The sequence below is a fragment of the Protopterus annectens genome, chromosome 7.part0, assembly GCF_019279795.1.
Source record: "Protopterus annectens isolate FY-2018-M chromosome 7.part0, PAN1.0, whole genome shotgun sequence".
NCBI classification, from domain to species: domain Eukaryota; kingdom Metazoa; phylum Chordata; order Ceratodontiformes; family Protopteridae; genus Protopterus; species Protopterus annectens.
Window position 1 is genome coordinate 253,739,815 of NC_056739.1, and position 13,112 is coordinate 253,752,926.

Sequence of the window (13,112 nt, forward strand, 5' to 3'; positions counted from 1 at the left end):
ATCAGCTGTAGTGAGGATGTATAGCCAATGTCATGACATGTCCTCCCTACTCCCCTACATTGCATACATTCCTTGTTTTCTGTCACTTTCCTCACCATGAGTGTCTCCATATCCCTTAAACATCTACAGCTCACTGTTAGAATGTCATTTTGTTAACCATCTACAGCTCACTATTAAAATCTACAGCATACTCTCAGAGTGTGTGACATCCTTGAGATGATTTGCTCTTCCAAAAAAAAAAAAACATTGTTTAAAATAAGACTCTCACCAGCATTTTGTAGGTTCATAGGTGTGTAGTAAAGACTTTAACCATTATGTCAGCCCTCCTCCACCACTCATCTTTTGAAAAATGGTGTATATAGCTGCTTTTCCAAGAACAGCATTCCAGACAGGACTCCCACCTTTCTGTTGCCCTTAAAAATGGCCTCACACACTGCAGAAAAAAATCTAGTATGGTGTGATCAAAGCCCTCAAGTATTTTATCACTTCTTTGTGTTCTATGTGTACAGTTCTTAACAAAAAATATTCTTAAGGTGGATGACACCTTATTGCAATGAAATCCTACTGCTATATATCTGTGCCCTAAAAATTTTACTTCTTGATGCTATAATTTCTTTACCTGTTTGCTAACCACCACTATGATTTGAGTTTGCCAATTGATGCATTAATCATATTCTATTGGCCTAGACCTTTCCATACGTTTTTCAATCTTCTTACCTGCCTTTACTTTCAGGAGTCAGATTTGTATCTATTTTCACCTTCTGGCCAGGCATCTCTAAATTACTAAGGCCCTCTAGCACTGGTTGTCTTCCTGTTTTTTTTACAGTATGAAATATATATGTTTACTCATTTCTTGATTAACTTGAATATTATTTCCTGAGTATGGAGCTTTCTTTCTGTGAATGCCCCTCCTGTTCACATTTACTATGGTATGTGTTTCTTATGTAGTTATATGAAAAGATTACTGGCTCTGTATATTAAGTTTCATGTATATACTTCATAAAATGGGACACCTCATTCATCAGAAATGGAAAGCTTTATTTGACTGTGTACTAAATTAAAACATGCTCTCCTTTATTTAAGTGTGACCGCCATCACACATTTAAGGCTAGTAACTGAAAGTAATCACTTTGACATGTTGTAAAGTTAAAAGTGACTGCAAGCAGGCATGATATCATGGAAAGCAGTCCTACTTCAGCATTTCGTAGTATCTAGTACAACCTAAGCTCATATTCAGATCAGTGCAATATCATGCTGTCTACTTTGCAAAACACTGGAATCAGTGCAATTTTTAGCTGTAAAGAACTAAACAAAATGACTAAGACAGTGACACTAAACACAACATAGATAATTCAGTCCATTGCACTGCCAACGTATGAACTTACTGTTCTACTGTCTTAGACACATTCTTGTTGTATAGTCTGATCCGGTGATTGTGTTGCAATGTACTGCATTAGCATGATCTGATTTGTTAATGACAGCATTAGATCCCAGATCTGTAAGTAGTTTGACTGTTTTTTTAATTTTTGTGATTCTAAATTGACCATCATTATTGCAAAAAGAAACAAAACATAGTGCTCTCTAAGGTTTCATAACTAGCCATTCAATGTTAATGTCTTTGTCAGCTTGGTCCCACAAACATAGACCACTCATATAAGTAAATCAGTAATAAGGCAACAGGCAGGGGTGGTGATTAAAATATGTATACATGCATCTAATACTGAGCAAAATGTTTGCAGAAGGATGATATACGTTTGCTATGTTTTGAAACTGAAGGATTTAGTACACTTCTGCATTTCCTTAGTTAAACTGAGAGACAATTTAAGTTTATTAAACTATAAAATCAATGTAAAAGAGATGCTATACTTTATCTCACCAGGGAATAAACTAGCAAAATGGACTTTTAATGCTTTAGAACATTTAGCCATTTAGAAGATAATTATGAAAAGTTCAAACCAATACTTGTTGAAAATAGCAAGCTCACTCACAGTCTATCAATGAAACTCCAATAACCAACCACAGCCTATATAGTACAATGCATAACTGAACTGGCATTCATCTGTATGCATTGATTTAGTCAGTTTACAGTTCAACACATGCAGTTTGTGTAATATAATACATCTAGCTATATGATTCTAACTTTGTTTTGCAGCACATTTAATTTATCAAGAGCTTATCCATGCCTAGTATCATCCATTTTCAGAGAATAATAGTGCTGAAATCTTCCATATCAAGAAATGAAGTGCAACAAGTAGATTTGTAAAGTAAACTGAGTTATCAGATAAAATACTAAAGCATGTTTGAACGACTAAAGGTTATGATATTGTCTAGAATGCCAGTGCACATACTCTTAGATTAATCATTTCCAGTTTGTAATGCTCTTTCTCAATCACAAGCTGATATTCAGACAGAGAGAGAGAGAGAGACAGACAGACAGAAAAAAAAGACATACAATAGGGTTGGACTGACAAAGACTATATAAGGCTTGTACCTGCTTCTTTGGTAAGCCACCAAGCAATTCAAGATGAAGTGGGCAATCATAATATCCGTTGCACTCTTCATAACATCTGCAGAACTCAGAGATATACACAGGAGTGCTAGAGATACAGGTAAGAGACTAACATATAATATCCACTGTACACTTCAGAACATGTGCAGATCTTAGGGATATACAAAAGAATGCTAGAAGTACAGGTAATAGGCTAAAATAATCTTATTATGTGGATCTGAGAAGACACTAATGAAAATAATAAAAGATGTCAAATTATTTATTAATTGATCAATCAATACATCTGTCTGAACATCTAGACAGCAGTCTGAACCTTGGTTCTAGATGATTGTTAATACTGAATTGACATCCTAACCTCACAGGCAAAAATGAGAAAAAGGGATTGTAGATGCTTGTATAGATATGATATACTTGTGAGTCTGTTTATAATTCTGGTATTTTCATAGCATCCATTTTGCTTCATTTTTGCTAGTACAAAAAAGGGGCGCTCAAAGGAATCAAACAAAAAATCTTTGCATTATAGATATGCTATGACAAAATATCTGAAGTAATTTATCTTAGTATGCTCTCTACTAAAATATACTATAAGACTGTTACAATAATAGATAGACAGTGCATGCATGTGAAGTCCAAATACAGAAGAAAGCCTTACAACATAACCATTCTTATAAAAATAACTGCACTAAAACAGACATTTTTATTACATGGTCTCATCTTACAAGTTAAACAAACCCTGTAATACAGAAGTTCATTTTTAACGATAAACAAGTACATCAGTAAAATTTTGTTTTAAATTCATGTATCTAGATAAGAGATGAGAGGAGTTTCAGCTATAAGAGATAACAGAAGTTTCAACTAAAGAATGAAAATTGCATCTTGCAAAATACCATTTGGTTGCATTCATATTCTAACTGTGTTTTATTAACACCATTAGCTTTTACTACTTTACTCACATTTTTCAGAGTTCTACTTGTTGTGGCCTTGATTATGACAGTATGCAAACAAGAAAACAAAATGCCTCCTCTGCTCCTTGAATGCCACTATGATACATTGTGGAATATATGGCTCTATGTTTAGTAATCTAATTCTCATACCGTAAATGTCTTCATCATTACTGTGTAAATTTATATATTTTCACTACTTTGTTCAAAGATTGTACAGTTTATGAGGCTGTTCCAGATTTGATATATATTTCATTCTGCAAAATGTAATACATCTATACGGGTCTCATACTTTAACAGTGTAAGTGATAGCTTTGGGGTATACCATATTTTTCTGTCAAAAAGGTATAAAACGTATTTTTCAATAAAAGTGTATGTGTTTCTGTAGCAGCTGTGTGATATCACTGACAACAGTGGTATTGGAATTCAGATCTGTACTTTTCATAGCTCTCAGCCTTCCGTCTCCAAAATGAGGAACACTAGCCCTCACAATGTGGAACAAATGGACAAAATGTGGTACACGTACTAACAGCTTTAACTAAGGTCTTAGCATGGCTAAAATATGCTGGTTTTATTTATAAAAAAGATCATTTAATGAATTAATATGATTCATATCTGTTTATCATGGATATCAGTTAAAACATGTTCTAACACTAAATGTGTGACAGACCCTTTCAGTGTAGAACTTTGAAGAACATAAACTTTTTAAGACCCCAAATGAGGTATGTTCCTTGTAATGATGTACACTTGAGAAGCACAGTACTTTTCTCATAGCACTAATCACAGGAGAGGAAGTGTGCACATACGAATAAGCATTTGTCAATATCAAATGTTGGATTGTGAAAAAAAAGAAATATCTTCTTGGCATGAAGTGTCACAGAATGTTCTGTGGGATATTGTCACTTGCTACTTAATAACATTTTGAGAGAACAGAAAAAAGGTACGAGTCATGTAGATAACAATGGTAAATACATTTCATTGTGTGATTAAAGAATGATATGGTGTATGAGTAAAAAAAATACAATAAAAAACTAGAGCCTTTATCCTTTGCCCTGATTTACAGTGTTGAAAATGTGTGCATTAGATTCAGTTTAACATTGGCAGGAAATGTTTCATATTATCATATTCATATGCATCTTGCAGTACTGAACACAGCCAAAAGACCAAGTTCACCTGTTGTAGTGGGGCAAATACTGTGAAGCTTAGTGATAAAGTAGGTCTGTGAGGTTTGTGTGTAAGTGTATGTGTGGAGATGCATGTGTGTGTATGTGTGAGTGTGGGCCTGCCTGGAAGGTAGTGGTAGGAGAATTAAGGGCCAAGTTCGACAGGTGTGTGTATGTGTATATGGGTGAATGCATGACTGTCTGTTAATGCAATCATCAGGTGAGGAAGGAGCATTTATTTATTTATTTTTGTGTGTGTGTGTGTGTGTGTGTGTGTGTGTGTGTGTGTGTGTGTGTGTGTGTGTGTGTGTGTGTGTGTGTGTGTGTTAGGATTAGGGTGGCAATCATACTTCCACGCACCCCTAGACTATTGAGCAGAGTCTGCAACACCAGATGAGGTGAAACACTAAACACCAGGGAAAATTCCATATTTGTTTGCAAGTGGCGCTTAAACATTACAGGGATGGGGGGAATCACTAACCATCAGGAAATACTCTTCCTCATGCCTGAGTAGCAGTTAAACAGAACAAGGATCATGAGAGAGGAGAACCACTAGCCAGCAGGAATAATTCCTTTAATAACTACCTGAGCTGTACATAAACAGAACATGGAAAATGGGGTGGAGGGAGCACTAGACACCAGGGATAATGCCTTAACCAAGTGCCTTAGTGGCAAGTGAACACAACAGGGATCAGGATGGAGGAACACTAGACACCAGGGATAACACCTTAACTAAGTGCCTGAGTGTCAAGTGAACACAACAGGGATCAGGGTGGGGGAGCACTAGACACCAGGGATAACACCTTAACCAAGTGCCTGAGTGGCAAGTGAACACAACAGGAATTTGGATGGGGAACACTAAACAATAGGGATAAGTAGTTTGCCATCAAAGGCACTAAGCGGATTTCAAATCCTGTACTCTTCCCACATCTCAGAGGGGATATTATTCTTCTGTGCTACCATTACGCACCAGGGATTGATATTTAGGCATAGCTCTTAAGCTTCCATCACCAAAATGAGGAACACTAGCCCTCATAATGTGGAACAAATGACCAAAATGTGGAACACATACTAAGAACTTCAGCTAGGAAGTTCAAAGGATGGTTAAAATATCCTGGTTTTACTTATAAAAAAGATCTTTTAATTAATTAATAAGATTCTTTTCGCTTTACCATGGATATCAATTAAAAAATTCCTAACACTGAACATGGGACAGACCCTTTCAATATGGAACCTCGAGGAACATAAACTTTATAAGACCCCTAATGAGGTACATTCCTTATAATGAGGTACACTTGAGAGGTATGCTTTTTAAGATAAATAAATGTTAGAAAGTATGGAGGCTGGAAAAGGGATTTAAATTGTACCCGCGTTAGCTCACTGCTTTGACTGATAGCTCAGTAGTTTTTTTTTTTTTTTACATACTTAGGATCTCCAGAATTATGCAACGCCTGCAACATTCCATGATCTACAATGGAGAGGGACAGGAAGCATTAGGCACACCTCTCAACCTCACAGGATAACAGCATTTGCCTTACTGAAAAATATTGTAGGGTGAAACGCGAAAGTATGGCATTAAGTACTGATCATAATTATCTATGAAGGACCAGGGCAGCAGGGGTCAAGGAAACATTGTGGAGGTTTTGGCAAACAGGGACGTGTGTTTGTGTGTGTGTGTGTGTGTGTGTGGGGGTCTATATTAGATCACCAAAAGGAAAAAAAATCGCTGTTCCAACAAAAAAAAAATAAAACTCTTTAAACATTATATTAAGTGAGGGGCTTCACCCCCCACACCCCCCTAGTTAAATATACCAACTTCAGGACCACACTACAGTGCCAAAAACAGCAAAGTAACAAAGCGGCCAAGCAAATTCTTTCCCAGGGAAAGAATTTGCTTAAAAGCCGCTTCGATATTTTGCCATTTCAGCGTTGTCGCCTCACAGCAAAAGGTTCTCTGGTTCGATCCTCAGCTGGGGTGCCTTCTGTGCAGAGTCTGCATGTCCTTCCTGTGGTTGTGTGGGTTTCCTCCGGGTACTCCGGTTTCCTCCCACATCCCAAAGACATGCTGTAGGTGGATTGGACACTCTAAATTGGCCCTAGGTGTGAGTGTGTGCATGTGTGTGCCTTCTGTGGAAGGTTGGGCGCCGGGCTAGCAACTCAACACCGTAAAACTCCACTGCCAATCATGAGCGGACATGTGATCAGCTGTGGCGACCCCTAACTGGGAAAAGCCAGAAGAAGAAGAAGTAGTCTTTTAAGTTCGACCAATACGCATTAGAAAGAATGCGTCTTCGGTCTTCTAATATGGAATGTGTGTGTGTGTGTGTGAGATAGTAAGTGTGGCAGAGTGACTGCTGGTGTACAAGTTCCTCTGATAATTTGATGAGGCAGCCAGTGTTAATTACCACAGATAGTGCTGACTGGCAATTCATTGACATGCAAATTATGAGCTAATGAGGATTTTCCTCACTGCAGCTAATGTGCCTCTGAATCACAAACAATTGTATAGCAGAAAAAAGGTATTTTTGCCACAACCTGTATGGCTCATGGTGAGGCACTTTATTAATCCCCAGGACTATTTTTGTCAATTAATGAGTATTATCAGGTCAGATATTTTAGAAGTATCACATATCTTTTTTAAACACCTTTATTGAATTATTATTTGTGACAAGTTTACATATACATTTATATAAAAGTAATCAAACTGTATTAAGTTAAAATTAACAAACATTATGCTTCACATATATTGCTATATCTCATACAACCTAAGCAACATTACATCAATTATTCAATTCCTGCCCCTTCTTTCTTAAACAATAAACATCTTTATTAAACCATCACTTATGGCATAAGCAATCATACATCTATGTAAATGAAAACAAACCACACTGACGCAATCGTAGTGGCAGGCATTTTACATCACAAACCATACTGACATACTCCCAGTTGTAAACATTATACATCACTTATAATCTACCCAATCAGTCAAACATTACATAGCTCATTTAACTCCTGCCTTCATTCCTCCCCTGTATGTATTGTTCCCACAATTCCTTGTTTTTCCTATGTAGTTTGCTCCTGCATTTTTCTAAAGATCTCAGTTCCAGTTGTTTTATCTTTGTTACTATATTCACTACTTCTAATATAGCTGGTTTAGATGTTGATTTCCATTTTCTAGTAATTGCTTTGTTGGCAGCCACTATAATTAGAGACAGCAAGGCCTTATCATGTCTATGGAACTCCAATTCTGTATCATAGCTCAGAAGAATCATCTCCCTCATCACACCAATCTGCCCACCCAGCATCTCTGACAGCGCATCCTGCAGGGAATTTCTAAAGTTCCCCAACTCACTGCACTCCCAGAAAATATGTTCCCGTATGACGTCTTAGGCAGGTTTTGATACGCTGTAGTAGCTGTTTTCTATGCAGTGCAGTCATTGCCTTACAAACATTCTGTTAATACATAGTATGCAAAATGAAAAAGTTGTGATTTGTATTAAATACATTTTCTGTTTAATCAGCAGTGAATATAGCATAAGCTTTTTGATCCTTGGGCATTAAGCATTTGGTAAGATATTAGCATAAAAACATATATTCATTTCAATTTTCCTTTAGTATTACATTATTTATTCAATAATATACAAACAATTAATAATCACCTATTACTATGTTTTTAATATCAGACCAAGCTTGATGAGCTCTGGAAAACATGCCATCAAAAATATTCCACTTAATTTTACTCACGATTGATGAGCTCTAGTTTGTTTACCTGGGCAGTGCTCTTATAATGAATAGCATCCACTCTATGTGATATGATATAACCAACAACCACGCCATGTGTAAAATTTGATATAAGTAGCATCCATACCATATGTAAAATATGATTTAACCAACTCCCACACCATATGTAAAATATCATTTAACCAACATCCACACCATGTGTAAAATATGATTTAACCAACATCCACACCATGTGTAAAATATGATTTAACCAACACCCACACCATGTATAAAATATGATTTAACCAACACCCACACCATATGTAAAATATGATTTAATCAACACCCACACCATATGTAAAATATGATTTAACCAACACCCACACCTTGTGTAAATATGATTTAACCAACAGCCACATCATGTATAAAATACGATATAACCAACATCTACACCATGTGTAAAATATGATTTAACCAACACCCACACCTTGTGTAAATATGATTTAACCAACAGCCACATCATGTATAAAATATGATATAACCAACATCTACACCATGTGTAAAATATGATTTAACCAACACCCACACCAGGTGTAAAATATGATTTAACCAACATCCACACCATGTGTAAAATATGATTTAACCAACACCCACACCATGTATAAAATATGATTTAGCCAACACCCACACCATATGTAAAATATGATTTAACCAACACCCACACCTTGTGTAAATATGATTTAACCAACAGCCACATCATGTATAAAATATGATATAACCAACATCTACACCATGTGTAAAATATGATTTAACCAACACCCACACCATGTGTAAAATATGATTTAACCAACACCCACACCATGTGTAAAATATGACTTAACCAACATCCACACCATGTGTAAAATATGATTTAACCAACACCCACACCGTGTGTAAAATATGATTTAACCAACACCCACACCATGTGTAAAATATGACTTAACCAACATCCACACCATGTGTAAAATATGATTTAATCAACACCCACACCATATGTAAAATATGATTTAACCAACACCCACACCTTGTGTAAATATGATTTAACCAACACCCACACCATATGTAAAATATGATTTAACCAACAGCCGCATCATGTATAAAATATGATATAACCAACATCCACACCATGTGTAAAATATGATATAACCAACACCCACACGATGTGTAAAATCTGATATAACATTGTAGACTCTGGGTTGTTACTAAAGTATTAATAATGATAGCCAGGGGATTATTCCCCCACGTCTATCACAGAGCTATTTCATAGTGGTTGCTATGTCAGGAGGCATGATTTTTAGTTATCCTAGTTAATTTTGAATTTCTGAGGAAAACTGGAAGAAATGTATTTTAATGTTATGAAACATGCTTGTGTTTCTGATCTTCACTTCATCTTTTCTTTGCATTTCTTTTCTCAGTGGAAGTAAATCAGTATTAATTCATAGAAGACATGTTCCTTTCATTAGTTATCATTTCTGGTGACACCTTCACTGTTGCATGCATGTCTGGGGCAGTGGCACTTGTTACATTCATTTATAATGTTCAAAAAGGCAGAAGAATGTTCCATTTAAGTTTGCTCAGCAAAATCACAACAATAACTAAGAGATGAGCGATGCACCACACCATCATTGGATGATGAAGTGCTTCTATAAGCACTTGTATTGGTTAGAGCAAAGCAGCTTTTTTACATGTTTTTTGTAATTGGCTGCTATATGCTTTATATTAGATTGAGATGTGGCTTTTGAATGTGGATCTGAAGAACGCTTTGATAGCTGAAAGTGCTAATCCGTTGTTTGTTGTTTTTTGTTTTGTTGAGATACAGTTCTGAATAAATCGTTGAGATACGTTTTATGGTGTGGTGCATCGCTCATCTCTTAGTTATCATTTATAATGTTGTCAGACTGAGACAGTTTAGCAATTTTCTTAACAATACAGATGTTGACTACATGGCTCAAGCTGTGGATTTACAGTGCCAGCTGGATGAGAATTTAATACGCAATGAAAACAGTGGAATTAATAAAACTAATAGTGATGAAGATCTATCCTTTGTAACAATTGATAGAGCTGAAATGACTGTATTAGAAGCTAAAGATTCTTCAGAGATGGTCAGCAAAGATATTCTTGCAATTGGAGATTCAGTTATTAGAGGAACTGATACTTATATTTGCAGAGATGATAACAGACATCGAGTAGTGTTATGCTTGACAGGAGCAAAAATAGAAGATGTGAAACAAACCTTGGAATGCCTTAATGTAAGGAAGTATGGATCTGTTTTTATTCATGATGGTACAAATGATGTCACCAACAAAGATTCTCTGACTTTTAGTCGCAAACTGACAGCCCTGCTAGATAGTATAGCTTGTACTGGTGTTAGGACATATTTTTCACAAATCACCTATAGAAAGGATAGTCAGGTCATTGTGAATGAAAAGATTTTTTGGATGAACGCCTACATGGAAAAAATGTCCTGTTTCAAAAAATGGAAATGTATAGAGCATACAAACCTTCTTTTGGGCACACGTGTTCAGACAGGATGGTGTGCATTTGTCTAGATCAGGGATGAGAATTTTTGCAGCAGATGTTTTGCAATATTTGACAAACACTAGCCAGAATATTTGCCAGGTCAAAAATGTAACAGTTCACAGATAGCAACATTTGGTACATCTCTGATGGTTGTTAATGCTAGGAGCATTAATAATAAAGTTTTTTATTAGAAAATTTGCTACGTTCCCACAAGATTGATGTTGTTATAGTTTGTGAAACATGGTTAACGAACAATGACTGGAAACCAGTTCTGTCAGGGTATAAATGTTTTACTGTAACAGACATTATAACAAAAAATCAGGTGGAGGTATTATGATAGGCATTAAAGATAGCTGAGACTTGTGATTATTACATGTTCAATGATAATACCAATACTATAGACTGTGTAACTGTGACAATAAAGACAACCCTGGAACATATAACAATTGTTGGAGTGTACAGACCACCAAAGTCAAGTGCAGATGACCTAGAGGAATTCATACATTTCTTACATGAAACACAGGAGGGAAGAATAATATCAGCTGAGTCTTAAATTTACCAGAAACAGACTGGAATAATATTGATTCAACAATGTTAGTAAAGAAATTATTCACAGAGTATATTCAGGAACAACAAATGCTTCAAATTGTAAAAAAAAACCTCCCAGGGGACGGAATATACTAGATATTGTTTGTGTTCCTAAAGAAATTACTGTAATTTCAAGTCAAGATTTACCACCATTGATGTGCAATGATCATGGGGTCATAAAGGTTAATTTGTTGCTAGATAATTCTACAAAATGAAATCTAAGTCAATGCACAGAAGGTTAATTACAGATTATAGGGAAACAAAAAAGTTGCTAAATAAAACTAAATGGAGTGAGGTGTTCAGTGGAAAAACTGCAGATAGAATGTGGAAAATTTGAAATTGTTTGAGTGCAAAAACTCAAAAAAATGTTTAATATCAGGATCTAGGCACGTAACATCAGGGGGGTATATTTCCATAAGAACAAGATACCTGATTAAGGTGAGAGACAAAACATATAAGAAATGGGAGAGAGGTCGAACTACAACTTTGAAAACTGAAATAAACGAGCTGGACAAACAGATTAAGCATAGTGTTAGACAAGATCAAGAAAAATTTGAAGAAAATTTATATAAAGATATTGAGCATAATAGGAAACCTTTTTATAGATACATAAGATGTGGAAGGAGTAAAGATACACAAATTGATAAACTGTGTGCAGATTCTAAAATTTATTCTCAGAAACAACAGATCATAGATATATTTACAAAATCTTATGCAAAATAGTTTGGCTCCACAAAAGGGATGGTAAGTTGTCCTAGTGACATCCAGGTAACCCCAGATACTGGAATCAAATTAGATTATATTCAAATAGAACTGTGCACACTGGATCCAAACAAAGCACAGGGAGGAGACGGAATAAGTAACATTGATTTGAGAACACTTAAGCAAGAACTTACACTGCCATTACATCTGTTGTTCACTAGGTCATATAAATATGGGGAGATTCCTCAAGATTGGAGACATGCACTTATTAAACCTGTCTTTAAGAGAAAGTGGAGTAGGACAAACCCAGAATCATATAGACCCTTAAGTCTACTTTCATGTTGTGGAAAAATAATGGAGAAGGTAATACTGGATAAGTTATTGTCAGAACTGGAATAGTTGGGACTTGAAACCATATATCAGCATGCATACTTTGAAAATAGATCTATTAATAACAATATAATAACAGCTATGAATGGAAAATTGTGCTGTGATGTGATTTATATAGATTTAAATTCAGCATTTGACAGGGTCATGCACAAAACACTGATCAATAAATTAGTCCAACTAGGTATTGATGTACTGTTGATAAGATGGATAGCTGCATGGCTTACAAATAGGACATGGCAAGTATCACACACCAACTGGACAGGTGAAATCCTTAGTTACAGTCAAGGTGTCCCACAGGGCTCTGTACTAGGCCCTTACTAGTTTATATTGTATCTTTCAGACCTTACTTTTTCATCTGAGGTGTTCTACAGTCTATATGCTGACCACCTGAAATTGGGTAAACTGATTACAAGTGTTACAGATAAGGCATGTCTGCAAAATAATTTGACTAAATTGACCATTTGGGCACAGGAGAATAATATGTTGATAAACACATCAAAAACTAAGCATATGAGACCTGGGAGACATAAACTGAAAGGT

At 35.7% G+C, this 13,112-nt stretch overlaps 1 protein-coding gene across 1 annotated transcript in view; it reads left to right on the forward strand.

The window, feature by feature from the left end:
• The first annotated feature begins 2,463 nt into the window (after window positions 1-2,463).
• LOC122806379 (albumin-like) overlaps window positions 2,464-13,112 on the forward strand; it is a 211,177-nt gene continuing 200,528 nt past the window's right edge. Inside the window, exon 1 of the mRNA XM_044076733.1 lies at window positions 2,464-2,609. Within this exon, the coding sequence (XP_043932668.1) occupies window positions 2,525-2,609 (85 nt within the window). The 5' untranslated portion in view covers window positions 2,464-2,524. The remainder of the gene's footprint in view (window positions 2,610-13,112) is intronic.